At 41.8% G+C, this 24,670-nt stretch overlaps 1 protein-coding gene across 1 annotated transcript in view; it reads right to left on the bottom strand.

Moving 5' to 3' along the window:
• The window catches only part of SLC25A13 (solute carrier family 25 member 13), a 170,078-nt gene that overhangs the window by 61,060 nt on the left and 84,348 nt on the right, over nt 1-24,670 (bottom strand). Inside the window, exons 5-10 of the mRNA XM_065883726.1 lie at nt 13,579-13,725; nt 11,405-11,543; nt 10,553-10,646; nt 10,251-10,335; nt 6,827-6,911; nt 6,185-6,343 (exon numbers count right to left, since the gene is read on the bottom strand). Of these exons, the coding sequence (XP_065739798.1) occupies nt 6,185-6,343; nt 6,827-6,911; nt 10,251-10,335; nt 10,553-10,646; nt 11,405-11,543; nt 13,579-13,725 (709 nt within the window). The remainder of the gene's footprint in view (nt 1-6,184; nt 6,344-6,826; nt 6,912-10,250; nt 10,336-10,552; nt 10,647-11,404; nt 11,544-13,578; nt 13,726-24,670) is intronic.

Raw genomic sequence — 24,670 nt, 5'->3', positions numbered from 1 at the left:
TTCGGGTCCGTGATGCCTCCCAAAGCAGGGCTCTTTGGCCCTGGAGTGCTCAGCTTTTCCCTGTGCACTCTAGTGGATTTATGGCGCCAGCAAAGGCATTTCTTTCCAGCCCAGAATGTTCTGAAACTTTTCTCTGGGTGCCGGCTCACGCTGGGCTAGCAGGCTGCAGGGCTGGGCCCTTTCACACAGTAAGAGGAGGGCGGCTATGTGGTGGGCACGCACATCTGCCTCCACGTCTCTCTCTCCAGAGAATATGAGGCTCTCGCAGGAGAAGGCACTGACCTGCAGAGCTGAGCTGCAGACTATAACCTGGTGGACAAGTGGGAGTCAGGGCTCAACTGGGGAACGAGGCTCAGAGAAAGCAGCGGGTCAGAAGCCGGGCTGAGGGTCCACGAACAACTGTAACCGCCATGCGGCAGCTGTCCCAACAGACCACAATGGACAAGACACGGAGGGGCACAGATGATGTCGGGCCACAGCAAGGGAGAAACCCATCATTCAAGCAGCATTTCTGTCTCAGGTCAGACAGAAAACAAGTTCAAGAGTGGCCAGCCTAGCCCTGAGAAGGGTAGCTTAAAGCACGTAAGACAGCGTCCAAGGCGTCCAGGGCAGAGACAGGCAGTAGAGCTTGGTAGGGAATATTAATGCATAAAATACTCCTATTGCTGTAGCTGAAACCACATCTAGCACTTTTCTATGTTATCTAGTTTCAACCCAGAGGCGACCCCTCCGATGTTAAATTCTTAGCCTCCTGACCTCACTACGGAGGCCCCTACACTTGTCCCCATCTTCCCAGAGAGCCCTCCTTGCTTTCAACATCAGATTAACCTTTATTCTGGAGCTATCAGCACTCTGTGTGCCCTGCCTCACAGCTTTTCTTCCTGCTCCTATTTCCATGGCCTTCTCTCTTCACTTGTTCAAGCTTTCTTCTCCCCCCACCCCACCTCCCCGCCCCTCCCCTCCCCTGTGTCTGTCTGCTTTTGACTCACACAGCCCCCAGGCATGAGGCACGCCCCTCCTCTCCCAACTACACTATCCCCTTTCATGGCCCTTGTTACTATCCAGTTTTCTACCAGCTCTCAGGATATCACTCCAAGCTGAGTGTACAGTGGAGCTGGGGGCATGGCAGATATTAAGATTTAAATGCTTGTTTATCTGGGTTAAATATTTTTGCTCAAAATGTCAAGAACCATCTATTATTTTACCTATGGCTCAGGAGATGCCTTTGGGAGACCGATTGTTAAAGCATGATGGAATGATACTGTTATGGTCTAGAAAAACCTTGGTTCCTGTGACTCCTCTATTTGGAGGATTTCTAGAAGTGAAGGTCATTGGGAAGAAGAAACACACCCTCTCCTCCTTCAGGTTTTCACTCTAGTATATGGCAACTTCCGGGGTCTTGGTTATCTTCTCTTCTATCTAAATTTCCTTGCTGCTGAGATTTAATCTATTTCCCTTGTCTCAGTCTCAGCATTGGCCGTAGCTGGTAATAAATTATCATTCTTGAGGCCTAGAACTAATTCGTTCACTAATTAATCTTCTCTTCTCCAGGTTATGTCTAGTTCCATCTTTCCCAATTTTCTAAGCTCATCATTGTCCTCATCCAGCCCTCTCAAGCCTCTGACGATACTCCCACCCACTTTAGTTCCAAGTCTGTGTCACCCTAGTCTCCCCTTTTAATGCTTTGTGCTCACGGTAGATTTCTGGAGATGTGATTACCCAGCTCGGGAACCGTCCAAGTCTTTTGCTCATTTTCACTTGATTTCCTATAACCAAATATCTGCTTTTTGATCTACTCACAACTTAACACCCTAAATGAAAATGTGCAGAAATTGGCCAGGAAAATAAGACCTAAACCAAACCATTCTGCACTCATGAGAAGCTTTGGTGGATATGAATGGACACCATGACTCAGTGCAGTGTACAGATTCACTGTGGTTTGTGCCAAGATGCATGGCTTCCTTAGTTATGCAAAATAGACTTGTACAACCTCCAATTGCTTTATTTTGGTGATAGAATTTTTAAACTTATTTTTATCTACAAGAATTAAGCAAGAAGGAATCTCACTGTGGATCCACATAATTTGGATACTGCCTTCTACAGAACCATTAACCACCCAAGAGACACGGCTTAAACTAGCTATCTGACAAAACTTCCTGAGATATCACCACAATATCCTCTAGATGTCACCTTGAGAACATTCCAGGATGGAAGACGACTGCTTTTGCATCACGCAGACAACCTGAAATAGACACATTTAAAACTCTGCAAGCCTGGTCAATAGGCTGATTAAAAAAAAAAAAATTATTATTATTATTTTTTTGCCAACTGCCTCAAAGACTAAGTAGTACTCCAAATTAAGTTTAATTCACAAAGTGATCTAATTTCCCTTTCTGGCAGATTTTCTTTTTTTTTTTCCCATGAACAGAAATAAAAACTAAAACCTTCCTTTAGGAAGTATTTCTCCTGAATCCATCTTTCTCCCCGTGGTCCTCCCTCCCCATAACATTTTCCAATTTCTAAGGGTACTCATCTCATTACCTGAAGCATCTGAGAGAGGAGAGTGTAGCAAAAATTTAGAGGCAGAAATTAGTTATTCCTGGAACGTTAAGAGCATTTAATTACGGATGATTACCCAATCAATTGTTTCTCTTTGATATGCCAAGTCTACAGCTAGCCAATAACTGACTCGTTTGGTCATGTAGTTCATTCAAACCAAATGAGCTGTCAGGTAATTCATTAAGGATTTTAAACACCTGAGTGCATTAAATCAATCTGGAGACTGGGGAGGAAATAGAGGAAGACTTTTACAAGTGACTTCAGGGAGATCTGGATTTTCTTGGGTGTTATTTCCTGTGATACAGATAGACTTAGCCTAAAGGGTCTGAATTTCAAAAATTACAGAAAAACCTAGGAAAATCAATACTTTTCTTGTAAAGAAAGTAGTCTGCATTATAGAGAAGGGTTGCAGAGTCAGTCTCATAGGATTTCTAAGGGGATCACTTCTAACAACCAAACCTACCCCCCAAAGATAAGAGGCTCTGAGAGACAAAGAAGCAGGGAGCTGCACGGAAACATGGAGAGAAGACCTCACCAACTCACAACACTAAAATTCCTAGGACTCAGCATCAACTGAAGACAGTGCTAAAAATCCCCATAGCTGTTGTCACCTTTTGATGACGGGGCCGTGATTCAAATGTGGTCCCTGCTTATGATGGGATAACTTCCAGGACTGCGCACAGATGCTGGCAACTGCCAGAGAAAGGACAGAGGAAAACAACTCGCGCCGAATGAGTTCTTCAAAAAGAGCCTTCGCTCTCGGAGCTCCACAGGGAACTATTTCTAAATACAAAACCGCTTCCTTTAGAGTTCCGTATTCTTGTAAGAAAGAAAAAAAAAGAGAGGGAGAGCGATGCTACATTAACCTTGTAATAAGGATGCATGCTGCAAGCACCTTCTTTCAGGGCCAACTGCCAACTTTTCCTCCAAATATACATAAAGATAGCTTTACAACAGGGGAGAGAACTTACTTATGCAACATTCCCAAATTATACTCTTCGGGAAATATTAGCAATTATGTATGTCTTGATGCAGAAAAATTACATGTTAAGCAAAATTCCATAATAGGAAAAAATAGGCTCAATATTTTGAAACATGTTTATAAATTAGAGATGTACTCTGTCACCTTCTCAAGTATTGCTAGGTGGAGTGTGAACAGCCGCAATTCTAAATTCTCAGAATTAAAATTTAACTGTTTTCCCCTGGAATATTAAAATTTTAAACAAAATTACATTTAATAAGAAATTTATCGTCAAAGAATCACATGTTGGGTGTTTTATATCTTGACCTTCTACACGAAGGTTAGAATACTGATTCTCAGAAATAGTTGGGGTCTTTTTTGTTTCTATTATAATTTTTGGCTGGTAATGACAGTTTCCCGTTTTCATCTGATCCCTCTCTTGTCCAATGATAAGCATTTACAAATATACAGTTACACACAATTATTAATCAATGACTATGTGCAAGGCACTAAAGGGAATTAGTCCCCAACCAATCAAGAATAGGAATAATTCACTTATGAAGCAAGACCATATATCATTTTTTCAAAAGCCTAAACTGCCAATCACCTCTTTGCTCTCAAGATCCAAATTACGAAACAGAAACTAAACAAAGCTTTATAGCACATCTTTTGCTCTAAAATTGTCTACTAGAAGAGATAAGAAGTCAGGGAGAAATGAACACAGGTGACTCCTAGCACTAATCATCTTATATTCACACTCTACTTATCATCCTCTGACAAGAGAACCCCTTAGGGATCAGGCACCCAAAACAGGTTAGATAAATGGCTCTTTCTAAACCAGGAAAAGGATGGGGGGCTGCCTCTTTGGTGTTCAAAGGGAGCCTCCATGTCTGCCTGACAGGCCGGCTTACTCCCCATCCCTGAGGAGTTAAAACCAGTTCTGCCAGTCTCACTGATATAACTGAAACAGCATGAGGTTTACGGGACGGCCCACAGTAGCTCACTACTCAGGTACGCTTTAAGCTGTTTTGTCCATGGGGTCAAAAGGATAGGTTGAGGAAGGAATTCCAGATGCAACCAAGAATCAAGACCCACCAGGTGTGGTCAAAGAGGAAAGAGAAGGGACTCAAAATTCAAACAAACCAGGTCAAAACAAGCACGTTAAAGGCATTCAGCAGGACAAAAATTATTTCTCACAATTCTAAAGGCACCCTTGATGTTTAATCCAACACCAAGGGAAGCCCATAAAAGTAGTGTGTGAAGCAATGCCCAGGCTGGGAAATTTGTCCGGTTTGAGGCTCAAAGCTCTGCCCACAGAAAACAACCCACACGAACAGGTAGTAGTAGCCTTTGCCTGAATCACTGCAAAGCAGGAACTGTGACATTAACCTTGTACTACGCCGGGAGACATTTCGGGAGACATTTCATTTGCGAGGTCTGTTGTCACCAGGAGGGAAAAGTATTTCAAATGAAAGGCAGTGACCCTGTAAGGGTCATCATCAATCACCTGGGGTCAAAGACCTTCCCAATTGTGAGAAGACGCAGGGGGTGAGGGAAAGAGGGCAAAGGAAAGATCAAAAGGCCTTTGATGGAGGTTATCTCCCTACACAAAAGAACCTGCAAAATGGAACTTCTCTGGGGTTTGAAACCTCCTCATTTCTAAGGTGAGAGATTTCAAGAGGGGTCTTTGTTGTTGTTTTATTGTTAACTTGGGTGCTTAAGAGGAAGACTAGAATCAGCAGATGGCAGAAGAGGCCTAGAGGCACAGGCTTACACGGCTGCTTACACGGCTTCAAGGTCTGTCTCTGCAGAGTTCTAAATACTATCTCCTGGTAGGGGAAGGGAGGGAAGACCCCGTCAGCTGTGCAGTCGCCAAATGGCAAAGTGGCTTAGCTGGAACTGCCTCACGATACTGGATTTTAGCTGATGCAAATACAGTTACTTCTCTTCTCTCTGTAGAAGGCAATCACAGAGGGAGTGGCTGGGAAGTTAAGTCATGTCCTTTAGGCCAGTGCCGGTGGTCAAGCAGTCAGGGTCTGTGGGATCCTTTCCATTTGTGATGACATACTTCTTGCTACTGTTCTTGTTGATTAATGAGCCTCAGATGATTACAGAAGCAGCTGGATAGAGAAGGACTGCCTGGCTAGAGTGGTATGTGAATCAACTCCATTGGGTTCAGAGTCAGAGGAAGGGAAAGGGGCAACCTTAACTCAGAAAGAGACAGTCAAGGAACGAGCGCTGCACTGAACCCCTGGGTACTGGCCTGATAGACATTTTTGTGGAATATTCAAGGAGAATCATTAGTCCCAAGTAGGCTCTGTCCTGTCCCCCAGCTGCCTTTCCCTGTTAGGTGGTGAGTAGAGTTAGTTCAAGAACACAAACAATACAAGCCTTTTAAAAACTCACTAGAGATGGTTATGAAAATAATTACTTTTAAGAAATAAAACATATGGAAGAGCAATATAAATGGCTTTCAGATTATGGGCTGTTTTGATTAGCCATGCCCTAGATGCCTCCAGCCTACGCCCATTAGCATGGATAATTGAGAATCTGCTGTATTTCCATTTTAACACAGTCTCTCTAATACATTTCAGGCATTCAGATGGAAAAACCAAACCTCAGACTACTATTTCCCCTTTCATGAATTTAGCACATGGCACTAACCTCTATACAGTCCAAAGAAGCCTTCATAGCGTAGCACTTTCTTAAAACAGTCCAAGCTGTTTTTATACATAAGTTCTCCCACAAAAGAGCCAGTGGATCGCTGGTTCTGCATTCGAGTTTTTACCAGATCGATGGGGTACACAGCAGTGGCTCCAACAGCTAAAATCAAGGAATAACAATATTTCAGAAGAAATTAAGGTCAGAGGTAAGGGGGAGTTGGTTAACATCAAAGAGAAGATGTGGATGGAAGAAAAAAACAAATTTTGTATATATAAGCTTTAAAACTCTCTACACCCTTAATAAATAACTGTGGATTTTCATTCAAGTCTCTCCCAATAAAAGGATATCACAGACAGTTCAAATTTTAAAAAGCACATCACTACAGCCTAACCTCATTATTAACCTGTCTCTAGAAAGCCTGTCTGCAGATAAATAAGAGAAAAAAGTCACTTCTAAGTCCCTGATCAGATGTAGGTAAGAGGAAAAAGTTCCCTTTGCTATTATCCTATCACACAGATACAGACTGGTAACTAGCTCAGGGAAAGACCAGGGGAGGCTTTGTCCTTCAGTATTTCAAGGTGGAGAATCAGAGGAAAAAGAGGAATAACAAAAATGAAAAATTTGCACTCATCCATGACTCACCTCCAGCAACAGAACCCAGACCAAACCTGTAGGCCGACTCTGCAATCTGTAGGAGAATTGGTCGAGATGAATCGACTGAGGCCTTCTTCTTTGCACGCACAGGAATTGCAGAGTGAGAAAACAGGAGACAGAAAGGAAGACAGACCAAAGTGAGCACATACTATTTTTTAAAAGTTACAACTGGGTTCTAAACTCATGATACAACTAAAATGTCAAAGAGGAAGGTATGATTAGATTTTGTAAGATCTTATTAATAAAAAGTAATTATTGCTATTAATTTTTAAAATCAAGTTTGAATATAATGAAAGCTGTTATGTGCCCCCAAAATGTTATATGAACCCATTTTCAAATGTTCAATTCTCATTAGTGATCAAAGAGATACAAATTTAGAAACATTAATGAGACATCATTCTTCATCAATCAAATTGTCAAATTGGTAGGTTTGGGGTTTTTTTGTTAGTTTGTTTAATGGCAATATCCAACCTGGTAAGAGATGATAAAAAAACAGAGCTTCTCAAATCTGCCATTTAATCAAGCATAAACTGAAGGGAAACTTGGCAATACGCACCCAAACCCTTAAAATGTACCTGAACTTTGACCCTGCAATTCTACTTATAAAAAGTTAGGCTAGAAAATAATCATATATATAAACAAGGATCAAGCTACAAGAATATTAAAAAGCAGTACTGTTTTAAGAGCAAAAACTCTGAGAATACCTAAATGTTCAATAATGGAGGACTGGTTAAAAATAATGCTATAGCTTTAAAACAAAATTGTATGTCATTAAAAAGCAATATTGTAAAAGATATTTGATGCTCAGAAAAAGTGTTCGTAAGGTATTATAAAGCAAAAACAGGCTAAAAAGAATACGGTGAGTAGACAGGTATTCATGGTATGATTTTCTTTACCTTTTAAAATGTTTGAAATGTTTCATGATAATCTTTTAAAACCAATGTTAAAGACTGTGTGTGAATATGCTGTTTTTTAAAAAGTTATTTCGGTATGTATACGCATATAATAATAACACTAACATTTTGGCTATCTCATCACCCAGAGATATCCAAATGTTCACAGTAGCTACAACTAGGCGGCTGTACTACAGGTGAGTTGATACTTCCTCCCCTTTTTTGCCCATCTTTTCTAAAGTCATACTTGAGGCCAGTCCGTTGTGGTATTATGATTGCCCTTTTGACCTATTATTCTTACACTGTTTTTGATGCCAGAACATTTCAGAGTATTTCCATTCTCTGTCTACATAAATAAAACAGCAATTTTATGTCACACAGAGCTGTCACATGAGGGTGGCATATAGCTGGTGCTTAATAAATACCTGTTGAATGAATAAATACATTCAGTAACACTTGTTTTTTCAAAACCACGATAATTAAGATCGGTGAACAATGAAAATAATGACCAATCCCAGCTATCAACCCACTGAGTTTTAGTTGCTGTCAATGTAGCACAATTCTAATACGATGAGATAATTTGGAATCTCCTTCAAAGTTATTTAACTGAAAAACAGCTTTACATAGAAATATGCATCTTTAAGAAAGTAAAACATCTCTTCTGCAGATTCCACGGGGTGCATCCAACGCTATCTCCGTATAGATGATTTCCATCTATATCTGTTAACCATAGTAACTTCATTTTGACAGATGCATCCGTTAGAAAGGCACTGTTTTATTTACACGGATATAAATATGCAGTACTTAGAAAGGTGCTGGCATCAAAACAGTGAGTGAAAATACTTTGAAAATAATAGGTTGGTGGGGAGAGGAACCTACCACTATCACTAACTCATCCAAAGACAAAATAAATGAAATCCCAGACTTTCATTTAACTTTTCTAAAGCTAGAAATGTGGCGTGCTCACAAAACGACACAAGACAGACTCCTCCTCCTGCACGCTGTGGAGGATAAATGTTGGCACTTAGCCTACCAGGTGGATGACCTCCATTGCTTGAGACCGTCGATGTTGTCAGGCCCACTGGGGTTCACACAGTAAAGAATATTCCAGGCAAGCCCCCAGTGAATTGCTCTAAACCTCTAAGCAGCAGCCAATCATTTCCTGCTATAAATCTCATCAATCTCGTCTAACCCTTTCACGGCCAGGATCCACAAGCACCCATCATCTGAAACTCTCAAAAGCTGCAGAGTGCGTAGAGGAAAACTTGTGGGATACCACTGCCAGCTGGAGAACAGGAGGAATCTTTAAAAAAAAAAAAAAAAATTCTCTCCTTTTTCTTAATCCCCAAATTTCTACAGGAGATAGTAGCACAGAGACGAAGAGATAACCATCTGGTAAGCAGTGTTTAAAAATCAAAGCGGGGGAGAGCGGAGCTGCTTCCACCTCTGCACGTGATTATACAGTTCTCTCTCCCGCACTCGGGGAAATCGGCTTCCTCTTTTAACGGCAGCCAGCTGGTTTTCCAGAGGTGCCTAGTTAGGGTTTACTGAGTGCACACCCACCGTTCTGAGTTACATGCTGCACACAAAACCTGCCGCTGCCATCGGGTGGGAAAGAGCTGAAAGGAGGGCGTCCTGGCCCGAGGCCTGCCCGTCCTAAAAATGCAGCCCGCATCAACCCATTGTGGTCAAACTGGCGTCTCTGTACAGACCCGGAGCTCCCAGCCAAAAACTGTTAAGTCTCACAGGATTCGGAGATGGCTTTGCCTTAAAGGAGGTATTTTTCTAAAACGACGCTTGTCTGTGAGTGGATTTATTTTACAAACACCATGTAAGCACAACACATGCTCTGGAGGCTTTTATTCTATAACCCTGACCTATAGAAAGCCGAGTAAGAGTTAAATGTAAGAGGTCCCAGGTCTTTGGTTTCTGACTTCCACAAATTCAAGAGGTTGGTTTCTGTTAACCATAAAATAAAATTTAGCATTCCTCAAATTGTTTCCACATAACTTATGAGTCCTTTCACAAAGAAAATAGGTCTAAAAGCCTTCAAACTATGACTCCAGACTAAACAAAATTATCTCATTTTGATATTCAGAAAACCGGCAGGCATGGCAGTTGGGCGATGCCCTGCTGAAGTGCCTCTCTGTGGGGCAGAGCCCAGCTTTCATTTCACAACACGACGCTGGGACGGTGACACCAAAACGGGACTCCAGTCCCACCTCTCCCAGCACAAGATTGAGGGAAGATCTTCTGCCTCTTTTGGAAGGGTTAGGCTTCTAAGGCGGTTAAGAAATCACCCCATCTTTCACAGGAAAAGCAAATGCCAATTATCTGTTATCTTAGAACATCTCTAAGTAATTTCTCTTTCCAGCCTTTTGAAATGGTCTGGATTTTTGGTGGAAAACAAAGAAATGGTAGGTCAGAGACCAGTGTCCAAAAGGCAACTGCACGTGAAAAGGGGTTGGGTGACCCTATCAAAGAAACACCAGGAAGCAAGTGTGCTCCCTGTTACCCACCTGCCTCTGGGCCTCGGCCAAGTTGAAGGGCAGAGTTCCCTCTTCCAGAGGAGCGATCCGTTCAATGTCGGCTAACGTCATACGTCTAGAGGGAAAAGCAAGCACAAGCAACAACAAAATACAAATTTATTAAAATTTACATTATGGAATTTTAAAACGTTTCTTTCCTTGTTTCCCATACTTCAGAGTCATCTTTAATATGGCTTCTTTTTCTCCAGGTTTGCTGTGGTCCTCCTACCCCACCTCCTAACCTCCCTTTATTAAACTAATTAAAAAAAAAAAAAAAAAAAAGAGCAACTTACCCCCGTGGCTCATATAAATCTGCTAACTGAAACAAGATGTCAACTTCCATGGGTGTAACCTGACCAAATTTCTGAGCTGCCAGAACAAACTCCTCTGTATGGAAAAAGAGTTAAAAGGGAAAGATTCAAGAAGGAATAGCCACTAAATGCAGCATTAACTCAAGGCACAGGAATGAGCGAACATCACCAAACTTTATTATTAACAGTCGTAGAATTCAAGTCAATCCAAATAGGGTAAGAATTTTTGCAGTTCTTTCCTTTATCTGGAAAGAGTGTACAGAATAGCGTCTCTAATATTGACTCTAAAAGCTTGGTGTCATCCAAAGGCTTTGAATAAATGACACAGGAAGCCATTCAAATTGCGGGTCAGGGAAAACCAGCAAGGAGATATGAAACTCAATATGCATAGGTCCCAGGACGTAATATTAATGAAGCTGTGGAATTCCGAAGGGAATTCTCTGTTTTAAAAAAAAAAAAAATCCCATTAAAATGCTGATATCTTGATCAGAGATTGTCAATCAACACACACTGGCAGCAGCGTAAGTTTATGGAATTCCTTGTGTACTTTTGAAGGTCACTTTAGAGGATGCCAATTTAGCTCAGGTTTTAGTAAGATTTGAAAACATTTAAGAAACTTTACATGGTTCCCTCATTCAAAGACCGTCTTGGGTTTATTTAAAATGTGCTGAAGATTGTTTTGTCTGATCTAAGGGTGGAGAACACACATGTACCATATGGTTAATATGTGTCAGTGGGACAGAAAAATTTATAACGTAAACTCCTGGTTGTCTTCTTTACCCTAATAGTAACTCACCAAGATAGCTGCAGGCAAGAATTCAGATTCTCACTTACCCTTAGTCACCTCTACATCTTTCCTGTTGCCAGCCAGAGTGCTGTAGATCTTTCTAATGAGTTCCATGTTGTTAAGGAGTGAATTAAATCCATTAAAATAGGAGAAACTAACTTGATGGGACGTGGTACCTCCAGCAGCCTCAAATAAGTTGAAAATAAGAGGGGGGAGAAGAAAAATAAACAAAGCATTTATAGAATGAAGAAGATTCAGAAGTATGTACATCAAATGCTAGTTTTGGAAGTAATCAAGCATGTATAGAAAGAAATGTTTATAAGCATTTTTCTTTCACATTAAAAAAAAAGCTATAAATGATTTTTAGAAGTAACTGCAACTAATCATGACCAGAACTTGTACTCTCCACAAAGTCCTAGAAAACTAAATACATGTGTAGGATTATAACAACAGAACCAGTAGTCATTTACAGAGTTCAAATTTCAATTGGAAATGTTTTATAAGTTTGTTTATTTCATCTAATGAGCAATCCTTAAAAGCTTAGACATGCAAAACTCTATTACACACATGCACACATGCGTATACTTATACATGCAAAACTCTATTATACCAACACAAACATACTAAGAAGAGTGGTCAATCTAACATTAATATCATGATTTGTCATGTTACTTGTAAGTAGTAATAAATCAGCATTAAGTACAGACTTTATATTGGTAGGATTTCTAGCAAACAAGCATATTATGTAAAATTATGAGATGTCATACGCTTTGATGAGGGTTAAGACTGGTCAGAATTCTGATAAGCAGAATTTGTAAGAAACCATATTTCTTCATGGGGACAAGGAAAACAGCATGTCCATTATGAATGGAACTTCAGTTTGAGGTTTCAAACATCTTGCCTTCCCTAACAAGGCAAAATATTTTTATTAGGAAAGCACTTCTTTATAAGGTAACAACCACATAAATCTTCACTTACTACTCGTTTGAAATAGCTGATGTGAGAGCTGGGATAGCGAAGGGGGGGCCAAGAAAAGGAGCGAGATTAACACAGTGCCGGAGTGGAAAAGGCCTTGTCAGATCACCACATCTCCAAAGAGAGAGACCAGAAAGAAAAAGAGGAAAAATGAAAAGCTCCCCTTATGGTAAGCATTGGGGCAAACTCAGGTGATGGTGAAAACACTCAAAAAGTCCTCTCCCTGGGATTAACAAAGGAAGAGTTACCATTGCATAAGGGTCCCAAAACTGGGGCATCATCACAATTACCTAGGAAGCCTCAGAAATTAGATTCTAGGACCTTACCACCTGTGGATGGTGAATAGGTAGGCTTGGAAGAGACCTCAGAATCCGCACTTTTAATAACTATCCCTGATGATTCTTAAGCTCCGTGACCAAGGCTTGGGAACCACCACCACAGAATGTTCCAGGACACCCTCAGGGTCCATGAAGGAGGAGAGTGCCTGGACATCCACTAGGAGGGAAGCTCCACGACACAGGACAGCAAGGCTCCGCCCACTGCATGTGCCAGTGTCGCCTCCACACACATGCTGAATGAATGAGTGAATCCAAGGGTTAGAGTTCCTGTTCTGCTGACACCTCAAATACATCTATGAGCACTAGCTGTTTACAAAAACCACTTTGCCTTGGAGAACAGGTAAAAGCAAAGATCAGCAGTTGACATACCTCAAAATATAAAGCAAATTAATATGCGATTATATGTCTGTTTTTCCTTTTTAAAAAAGCCAGTTAATAAATACATTTCTTTAAGATAGTCCATATCATCCAGGTGACAAGTTAACCTACCCACTAAAACTGGCAAAGCACTCTCTGTAAGTTTGGTAATGGATGCGATATCACTAAGAAAATAAAAAAATGTTAGTGTTTAAACATAATCTGTAAGACTTGTTCTTACAATCCCTTATTTACTGAGCTTATACCAGGTAGAATAAACTATTTCATTATGGCAAGTTACAACCTAGGAGGAAGGATAAATTGGGAGATTGGAATTGACATATACACAATACTATATATAAAACAGATAAGTAATAAGGACCTACTGTATAACACAGGGAACTCTACTCAGTACTTTGTAATGACCTATATGGGAAAATAATCTAAAAAAGAGTGGATATATGTATAACTGATTCACTTTGCTATACACCTGAAACAAACACAACATTGTAAATCAACTATACTCCAATAGAAATTAAAAAACAACTTACAGCTACAAGACATTCTTCTACAAAAGGTGTCAAGACATGAGGGCGGATGGTGACCATGATGTCTCGGAAGTCAATGGCTGCGACCTTTCCGGTCCTGGCATTGTCCCTTTGAACAAAGGCTTGCTTCGCATGCTCCAATTGTATTTCCTGCAAACAAAGAAGGTGAAATACTTCATTTATGTTTCCCATTTACTACCAATGACTGCTCAATTTCCAATCGGGGTGAAGAAATATATACATTATATCTTGATTTACTAAGCCCCACACTTGTTCAATAGCACTCCCAAGTTATCTCCTTCCAAAGAGAGAACTTTGTTCAGACTGGTGAACATGTCTTGAGAAAGTACATTCCTTACATTTCTTACCCAAAGAAACCAAATCACTTCCATGTTCTGCTCTGGTCCAAAGACACAAGGAAAATAAAACCTAGAATGAAGCTTGGCAGGCTCAAAGATCTGGACAAACCCTGCTTAGGGGATGCAGATGATCAAAGGAAAAACACCTACAGGGACATTAACCTCTCTCCAAAGAACAGAGAAAAATTTTGAACGGTAACTTGGTTCACACACATGTGATGTAACAGCAGATTGAAAAGGGTGGCTCTGCTCAGGAATACGCTATTCCTCTACACTGTTGGTATTTGGGGTAGGTTAAATCTTTGTTATGGGGGCTGTCCTATGCATCCCTACCCTCTTTCCACTGGATGCTGGTAGCCCCTTTTCCGCAAGGCCATGGCAATCAAAAATGTCTCCAGAGAGGACCGTATGTCCCGATTGAGGACCAATACTCTAGAATTAGGAACTGGATGGTACATGCATCAGAGGTGGCAAAACTGTGGCAGTGCCATTGGATATATGTTTTAATTCATATGATCTAAGGACAGGAAGCCCAACCTTAGATTTCTATTGCTATTCTCAGGGTATAAGTATCAAAAAATAAAACACGGTCTCCCGTCAAAACCCGTCATGTGCTGTGTAGGAGAAGCATCCCTTCTGCAGAGAGTATTATATTCTCTTCCCCAAGACACTCTATCCATTTCCCCAATGGGCCCTTAGAGTGAGATCTAATGTCTATGAAATTAAAAGGCATCCCGGATGTGGCTTTCAAGGACTTTAAATTATTTAAATTTAAAAGTTTTATTAGATGATACTGAGGAATTAACTTTTTTTTTTTTAACTTTGGTGAGATAATGACTTACAGTTTTATGAAAACTAACTGTCCTCATGAAGTAGTACAAACTAAAGTGTGGGAGAAATGACATTAATCTGAAAATGCCTTGAAGTATCCTATCTCCCTTCTCCTCCCACAGAAAGATGGGGAGATAAAGGAAGACTAATATTGATAATAATTGAAGCTGTATAGTGGGAACACCGTGGGTCATCATATCTTTATCCTTACTTTTATGGGGTTTGAAAGTGTCTACAATAAAACACTTTTAAAGACAAAACAATAATAAGAATCAGAGTTCTTATCCTATTCAAAAGCCTCTTCTCGGTTATAGCATCTGCCAGTGTTGATCCGGCCTGGAACTCTCGTCTGGGACCCTAATCTTTCTAGTATTTCTTCCACTCACTCCTTAAATAGGAGGCACGTGTCAGCCCTCTGTCCTCAGGTCTTCTCACTCAACTCTCCTAGGCAAAGACCTCCCCTCCCTAGGTCTTCTTATGAGATTTCTTATAAGGCTTGACTCCCAGATCCAAGTCTCTCACTCCAATCTGCTGCGCCAGAATTTCTGACTGCTCAGTGAATATACTCATGGGGGTATCTTGTAAAGGCCATAAAATTACACGTCGCTAAATCCACTACTATATGTTTCCCACCCAGCCCTCAAACCTGGTCCTTCTGCCATGTTCAAAGCTTAATTATTAGCATGCTGTTTTCCCGGTCACTTACCCTAGAAACCTGTCATTTTCAATTTTTCCAGCTTCCTTTCCCCCAGAGTAAACCAGTTACTACATTAAGCCACTTGGACCTTTGAAAGTTCAGTCAAATGCATCTTTTCCTTTTTATTCCTGACCACTGGTTCAAGGCCTCCTCAGACCACGGCTGAATGGCCACCATGGGCCCAACTGTCAGTCTGGCACTCCTCTCTGACCTCTGCATCCACCTTGCACACGTCAACAGCTGTCTTTCAGCATCTCAAATCTGACTTCAGTCACCCTCAGCTGAAACCTTTCATCGTAAAGATCTATCTCCAAAGCAAGGCTCTCCAGACCCTACAAGGAGTTACTCTCAGCCTGGTCTAGGGCACCCCATGCCCAGCCTGGACAGACCCTCCACACATCCGGGCCTTTGTCCACACTCTTCCCTCCACCTGGCGGAGATTATAGCCTTCTGCTCTAGCTCCTGAAATCCTACCACTTGGTGGCTCAAATGCCACCCCTTAGGTAAATATAACCAGGCCTCCTAACTGCAAATAACTGATCTGATCATGCGGCCTCCTGCCTGAACCTCAATTATAAGGCTTGTCTTACTCCATCCTACATTATAATCAGTTATTTACATTCCTGTCTTTCCCCCGCCTTGCCAGGAAAGAGAGACTGTGTCCTGCTCATCCTACTTATGGTGTGGGCAGAATGCTTTAGATATAGCAGGTACTCAATAAACCAGGGACATAATCTTCAGTGACAGGTACTGTATAAAACCAACTGAGTGAACAAATTACAATGTATTGAACAAAAAGGGGTCCTCCGTACAAGTGTCTCCAATTTAAAAGGAAGGATGAAACCAACTGTTAAACACCCTGTAGTGAAAAATGACCACAGTATGTATTCAATTGAAAGTAAATGAACACAGTCTTCTTTGAATCGCTAGACCCACTGCTAAAGCTATCGTAAGCCAAGATTACTCTCAACAATACCAGAAAGTGCGTTCAGTTATTTACCACTTCCCCTAGTTTATAACTGAAATAGTCTCGGGGCTCCTCAGATCATTATAGCAAAAGCAGCATCAGTTTCCCTGGTCACTCCAACTCCTCAGAGAGCAGGAAGCCGGAACACTGAGACCAATCCATCCAGAATGTCTAACTGGGAAACAGACACCCAAGTGGGGTTGATGCTCCCACTGCAGGACAGGGGGTGAGTCTGTAATGGGGACAAGTGGCATCACTACGCATTTCTGTGCACGATGAAACACTTAGTAGCGGGAATCCCGCAATCTCGGTACAAGAAAGCACTTCTAACCCTAACAAAGGACAACTTGAGAACACATTTCCAACAGTTCTTAAAGATTGGGGACACTAAATTCCATGAAAAACAAGGTGGATCCAGGTAGTTCTCTAATAGTAGAGTATAGTAAAAACGTTTAGTTACGTGTCTCCCCAAAATTAAAAGTAGGTTACTGAAGATGGGGTTGCCTTCTGAAGAACATCTGTTTATGTCATGACTATTTCTTCTTCTGGGTGAGGAAATGAAAACTATTACCTCAAATGATAAAACAGCCACGATAACAGCATTTTGGAAGCATACATTACCTGCCAGTGTTCTAAAGTGCTTTGTAGTGATAAACTGATTTAATGCTCACAGCAACCCTATGAGGCAGGAACTATTATTAACCCCACTGTAGCAGGTGAGGAAACGAACGTCTCACTGACAGGAAGCAGCAAAGCTGGAATTCAAAGCCAGGCAGTCCCGCTGCACTGACCTTGCTCCTAATACCCCACAACACTGCATGGGAAGCCTGGATAATGCTGCTGTCAGGAATTTGATTACAAAATATTATTTGACACTTAGGAGTCTTCATAGCTATAAGAAGATCAACATTCAATTTGCTTTTAAAGTATTCCAGTGCTCTAGATTTTTCTGTAGCCTATTTTCACGAGAAAACAATAAAATTCCCCAAACATTTTCATTAAGGCAAAAGTCTCTGATGCGCTCTCAAACACCAGGACTGTCCTCCTAACAATAGCAGAGACCATGGAGGAGAGAAACCAAATCTAAAGGGCCTTCTCCCAGCCTTGCTCACGACCTCAAGAGACTGAGGAGGAGAAAGACCAATAAGGAGGCCTTGGGGGGAGCTAACATACAGGTACTCTACAAATACTTAATTCAAGAATGAATGACCTTTGAAACAAGGAGCCAGGCTCACTACTCACGGTAGACTGACTTAACATCAAAGCTCTCCATTGGCACCTCTACAGCTGTTTAAGGAAAACCTAACCCTATTCAGGGCTACCAAGACAGTGAAGCATACTAGATCTGAGTCCACAGGGGTAAAGCTGGGACGGCGAGCTTTTGGTATGCATGGTGTCTAGAGCATGGGTAGTTACCGTTCATTTCCAAAACGAAAGGGACCAGAATGGAGAAACTCGTCCTTCGTGCAGGGGAGAGGAGAACAATGGGAGACGGAGACGCAACAGTTACGTTCAAATATTTAAAGGTTTATAGGACCATCAGGTAAAAAAGAAGTTAGACTGGTTCTCTGTATTTCTTAAAGAAAAAAAAAAAAATCAAAGGAGAGAAGATAGAGGGATCAGGTTTCAGCACAAAACCCAGAAGTATTTAACCTGACTATTCAGCAACGAAATGGGCTACCTTGCAAAGTTGGGGGTTCCCAGTCACTGGAAATACCTGTTCAACTACTGGCTGAGAAACATACGTCAAGGAATTTTATTTTTTTATTTTTTCATATTCTATTTTATTTCATTTTATACAAGGGGTTGTGGAAGCAATCTGTTATAATGACAAATCTGAAGTTTGGGACAGGAATGGGCAGAGTTCAAGTATCAGTCGTGGCGCTCCTAGCTGGGAGGGCTTAGGGAAGTGTGTTTGTATCTCAGAGCCTCAGCAACACCTGACTGCACCGAGTGGTAAAAACTAGACGTCACGTGCGACCGGCACTTAATAAAAAGTAGCTTTGATTTTGGTCAAGGTGAATGGTTTAAAAACCTCTAAAGTCAGTTCCAATATAAGTTCTTGGAGTCATTAAAAAAAATCACCTAGTAGGTAAGGAACAGTTCTGCTAAGTCATTCTGAACCAACAGCAGGAACAGAGATGAAGACCAGTTAGGGTGGAGGATAACAGTAACAGCTGAGTGCCTGAAAACTTCTACAGGCCAGGGGCTCTGCCAAGAACTTCAAAGACAGGACTTCATTCAAGCCTCACAATAATCCTGTGAAGTGATAACACCTTCATCTCCCAGAGGCACCCGAAGCTTAGGGAGGTTAAGTAACTAGTCCAACGTCACACAGCTAGGAGGTGGGAGAGGCTGAGATCTACCAAAGTGTTGTCGGATTCCAAACCTGAGAATTCCAACTACTAACATACGCTGCCTTGGGTAAAACCGTAAGTAAGGGGATCATGAGTGATCTGGACAGATAACTGGTAAAGAGATTTTAAGAAAAGTTTGGGTGGTGATTTATATATAAAAATGGAACAAGAGTTGCTTAAAGAATTCTCACCTTGGATGATGGGAGAGATAGGAGAATCTACCACAAAAGAAAATACTTAAGGGGAAAGAGATGAGGTAGTTGACCACGGGGAGAAACTTGGAGTGAGATAAGCTTTGCCTCCAGCTACAAACAAAAGAAAGCCAGAGGTACAGGTTGAAATGTAAATCTGAGAAATGCAGACAACAGGATTTTAGGGGGAAAAAAAAAAACCCCAAAGGCTAACATTTACTGTTGTTAAGCGCAGGCTATGCTCCAGGGACAGCTGCATTTTCCTGCTTCATCTTTCAATAACCTTATAAGGTGGGATTACCCACCACCTCCATTTTGTAGACGGAAAAATTAGGTAAAGAGCAGCTGAGGGTCGCATGACGCTAAGGATGAAACTGGATATGCAGCCGGGCGGTCTGGCTCCAGAGCCATATCCTTATCCTACGTGGACTGCCCGTTCCTTTTAGGGGAAGGCCTACCAAAAACCAAAAGGGAAAAAAAAAAAAAGTTGTAAAAATGCATGAGATCATCCTACAATGCATAGGAAGAGCAGGCAGATGACAAAAATGGAAGCAATACCTAAATGAGTAGAGACAAGAAAATCGATGGCCTGAGACCCTGTGGAAAACCCAGAGAGCTGGAATGAAGGCACGGCTCTCCCGAGAGGGCTCTTATCAGTAACAGGCCACAGGGCACTTCCTAAACGCTGTTGATGGAGCCAGGAAGGACCGTAAAGAGAAAGGGCCCTCCTTCACCTAAGGCCAGGAGGTCACAGAGCAAGGAGCTGGACGGCCACCTCTAAGGCTCCAACACGTGAAAGGAGGCCCAGTTTCTCTTTACATTTGCCAGTGAGCTGTTTTCTGTTCCCTCTATTCCAGTACGTGATGATTAATGGACTAGGCTTCTACTGTAGCAGTTTCCAACTACTTTAACACACCCATTCAGAATGCTGCAGGAGGGGAAAAAAAAAAAAAAAAATCAAACTCTTCAGAGTTGCTAGCTGTACAGAAATACACATATATAGGGGTTACACCACTTTTGGTTTAACATTCATGCTTCTAAGAGTTCCAGGCCTGTCATTTCCTTAATAATCTCCAATTTTCAAGTGGGTATATTCTGAATGCAAAAATTCTCTCCACCTTTATTCAGACGCACAAGTTCGTGCTTCAGCCTGAAAACAATTTATCAGGAACCAAAAAAAAAAAAAAAGACCAACAGACCCTCAAAACAAGCAGCAGATCCAGATGATTTATATTAGACTTATATTATAAAGCCAAGAACACCAAAAAACACCCCTGACTACTTTGCATTTTTGTGTTTTGTATAGTTTTGAAATTAAAAAATATATATCTAAAACTTTAATAACGGGTTATCAACAAAGATATAATTCAAAAGAATTCCTTTTTAGGGGTGGTGGTAGAAGAATTCTGGGGAAAATGCAAGTAATTATTGATGAAAATGAGGAATAAAAATGTATAAAGAAGGTTTGCTTATAAAATATGGTATTATATTTAGCCCTATTTCAAATAAATTCTATATTACATCAAGTATCAGGACCTCTACCATTTAATATATAAGTATCATTTTCATAATCCTATGTTAATTTAGAGGAAAAAATTCTAGTTAAAATAAAGATCCACATATTTTTAAACTGAGTGAAAAATGGAACTTGGCAATGCAGTAGGTAGAGAGATAAGTAGTTCCCATTCTCAACATTTTTCTGTGCTCCCCACATTCAGCCTATGCAGTCAGACTTCCAGAGTTCAGCGTGAAATTTCATCTCCAATTCACTGGGTGGGGTCTCTAATTAAAAGGGTCTTTAGTAGCAGTGCTGCATGTAACACCGCGCACACAGCAACACCTTGACAACAACCAGTACAGAGCTTTTCCATCTCCATTTCCTCGCTCTTCTGATTCAACGTTAAACTTCACAGTGGGTAACAGCTATATGGTGTGTTCATTTTCACCGGGATGTTACTGTAAAAGCCTGCACAACAGGCTACTCAACAAAACAGCTAGCTGATGAACACCACGGACACAAAAGCACAATGAATTCTGATTTCCTTTGCCGAGAGAGCAGAAAGTGCAGTGCGAATGAAATGAATCCTGTGTCTAATTCTCCAAGTGACCAGGCTATTCCCCCATCTCTGGTCACTCGGCGCCAAACTAGCAGTGGTTTCCATTTGGACACAGAACACAATCTCATCTCTTGGAGAAGCTGAGGGCAAAACAACATTAGCTGCCTTTACTCATTATTTCATTTTGGAACATCAAGTGGTACTGTATTTATGAAGCAGTACCAAAGCTGTATCACAGACCCCATCTGGTCCAACTTAAAATCAACATAAAAATCACACCCATGTTAAGAATGCAAATATAATCATGGTCTCTGGCTACTAAAGATCCAGGGTCTAGATATTTTAACTAACACAGATGGCAAGTTGGGGTACCCGGGGGGGCGGCACAAATGGCTTGGGTTACTCAATCCTAAGTAAGGACTTTGTTAGTGGTCCACTGACCTGTTTAAACAATTGTGGCTTCAGCAAGTTCTACTACAAAGGATTGTTTTTTGTTAACACCTGAAATGCTCTTTCAATTCCAAAGCTTGAGAATTTGATGTTGCCATGGTTGAAGGTTATGTTTCCTTTTGTTTTGTGGTGATGTTGGGCTGGCAGGGGGAACAATTCCTTTTTTAACAACACAGCCTTTTGTGCTGAAAGTTTTGCCTTAAACCAGGATACTCTGACATACATAGTCGCAACCCTGTGACTCAGAACAGCTCACTACTAGGAGCAGCAAATCTCTGGCCTTCAGAGGGACACGCTGGTGGTGGGACACCACCAGCACCTGGGGCTGCTGACTTACAGAACTCTGCTCTCTAGGGCACAGAACCTGAAAACCAAAATGTCCATTTCACACAAAAGACTTGGGTTGGTCTGTATGCCATTGTTGACCCATAAGCCAAAATACTGGTTGGTTTGATTTAATGAAAAGAACCAAAACTGTTCAGTTGCCTTATTTGCATGCATATGCTTTGGCATCCAACAGGGCTAGCTTGGGGCTCACGTGACCTGATGACAAGGGTCCTAACAAATATGAATGGCTGGTCGGGACACCAGACACAGCTCTGAGTCCCAGGTTCTACTCCTAGCTCTACCAACTACGATTCACCTCTCTGGGTCTCATCATCCATCTCCTGACAAAAGGAGGACCTGAATAAAGTTATGGTAAAACACTCACACCCTTGTGATGAGGACTTTCTGTTGGATCAGACAACTTCATTCTTAAACTCTTTTTTTTTTTTTTTTTTTTTGTTTGCTTTACACGGGCCTCTCACTGTTGTGGCCTCTCCCGTTGTGGAGCACAGGCTCCGGATGCGCAGGCTCAGCGGCCATGGCTCACGGGCCCAGCCGCTCCGCGGCACGTGGGATCTTCCCGGACCAGGGCACGAACCCGTATCCCCTGCGTCGGCAGGTGGACTCTCAACCACTGTGCCACCAGAGAAGCCCCTTAAACTCTATTTGATGAGAAGATATTAGAGAGGATTTTTAGCCCCACTCCCTCCCAAGCCAGCTATCTCATTTCTTGGCTAACTAATGGAATCCCACCTTCAAAATCTGGCCTCGCCACCAATTTAGAGCACTGCTGATTTGTGCATGACTCTTCTTCCTACAGTAATAGGAGGAAGGGCTCTGAAAAAAGAAATTTCCTGGCTCCATGAAATGATTAGTGGTGATTACATGCAAAGCACTCCTCACAGGCCTTCACCAACATGTCCTCCATCCCATCCCCCTGTGCTTCCAGTTTTGGTAAATCACCACCATCCTCCCACTTGCCCAAGCCTAAAATCCAGGAGTGAACCATGAGTTCTGCATATCCTTTACTGTCCCCATCCTAACAGATCACCAAGTCTGGTCAGGCCCATGTCTTGAACTTTTCTTGAACCCATTTTCTTTAGCTCATCACCATCACCATCCAACCCAAGCCATAATCATTTCTCTCTTGGATTGGAGAATGGCCAGATGGTCTCCCTCTCCCAGTCAGATCCCTCTCCATTTGACTGTCCACACAACAGCCAGAGCAGTCCTTCTGAAACACCAATCTGATCATGTTTGCCTCTCCTAGCTCCCCATCAGCCTTAGGATGAGACCTGAACACCAGATTCTGTGCTTTTAAACAGTCAGGGTTTTATCATCTAGACCAATGTTTCTCAACGTGTGGCCCTCGGACTATTTGGAACATCACAGTTCAGGACGCCTGTTTGAAAGGCTATTTCTTAGGCCCTATCCAGACCTACTGAATCAGACCCTTGGTGGGGACAGAGGCCCAGGGCACCGCCTTTTAAAATCACTTCAGAAACATTTTATGCAAAATTTGAAAACACTGCTACAGATTTAGGAAAATTAAAACCAACTTCTATTCCACCTGTCTCATCTTGAACAAAAAAACTCCTCCAAGCTTCTACGTGCTCATCTTTCATACAGAAACAATAGCAAATGCTTAACACCTAAGGCAACTGTAAAGACCAACACAAGCCAAAGCACTTTCTAAGCTGGAAAATGCTACAGGAGAGGTAGTTAACAGCAACAGTTTCCTAGTTAACAGGCATATCGCATTGGGTAGTAATCTGAGACTTTTCTATCCTGAGACCAGAGCCGTTAGAAACTCCTATGTGTAGATGATTTTTAAACTGTAATAATTATATGTGAAATATATACCCATGATTATAAACCATTATCAAGAAGTAACTGGAGGGGAATTCCCTGGCGGTCCAGTGGCTAGGACTCCACGCTTGGATCCCCGGTCGGGGAACTAACATCCTGCAAGCCGTGCGGTGTGGCCAAAAAATAAAATAAAATAAAATAAAACTGGAAACAACCATAACACGTACCCCTACTATGGCTTTTTTTTTTTTTTTGCGGTACGCGGGCCTCTCACTGTTGTGGCCTCTCCCATTGCGGAGCACAGGCTCCGGACGCACAGGCTCAGCGGCCATGGCTCACGGGCCCAGCCGCTCCGCGGCATGTGGGATCTTCCCGGACCGGGGCACGAACCCATGTCCCGTGCATCGGCAGGTGGACTCTCAACCACTGCGCCACCAGGGAAGCCCCATTGCTATGGCTTTTTTATAATCATATCTGGCAATTAATGGCCGGGATCAGGAATGCTAAATGTCCAGCAATGCATGACTGTACATCCCCATTCAGAAACATGGCCCTTTCCAGGAAGAGAAACTAACTTCATAGCCATGGCCCTGGAGACAACATAGTGGAGTATAGTGGTAATGGCATCATATTTTTTAATCCCTCACGTCTGTGATCTTATGGAAGAAGTTAAGCTCTAGAACAGCGGGTCTGTACTCTTTTGGGGTACTCCTTTGGGACCCCATTGAAAACCATGAGCATTTCCCCATAAAATTACCTGTAAATGCAAAATTCTACCCTAGAGTCTGTTTATTCTTTTGTATATAATAGGAAATAACTATAATTACCTCTCAGGGTATTGGGGGATGCTAGCATCAGAAACAGGATATTTAAAACCACTTTGTAAATTATAAAGGTTGTTGCTATTATGACTTCTTTTTTTGAGAGTGACTCTCAGTACCGACTCCACAGAATAATTTGGCAGAAAAACTTAAGAGGCCTTTCTTTCACTCTGTGCTCACAACTGCCTATGACTCCCATCCAATAAGAAAAAGGTAATGGATTTGAACA

Source organism: Phocoena phocoena, chromosome 9 (genome assembly GCF_963924675.1).
Source record: "Phocoena phocoena chromosome 9, mPhoPho1.1, whole genome shotgun sequence".
In the NCBI taxonomy this organism is placed as follows: domain Eukaryota; kingdom Metazoa; phylum Chordata; class Mammalia; order Artiodactyla; family Phocoenidae; genus Phocoena; species Phocoena phocoena.
The sequence above is the reverse complement of the archived record's forward strand: the minus strand, read 5'-3'. Positions and strand labels throughout refer to the sequence as shown.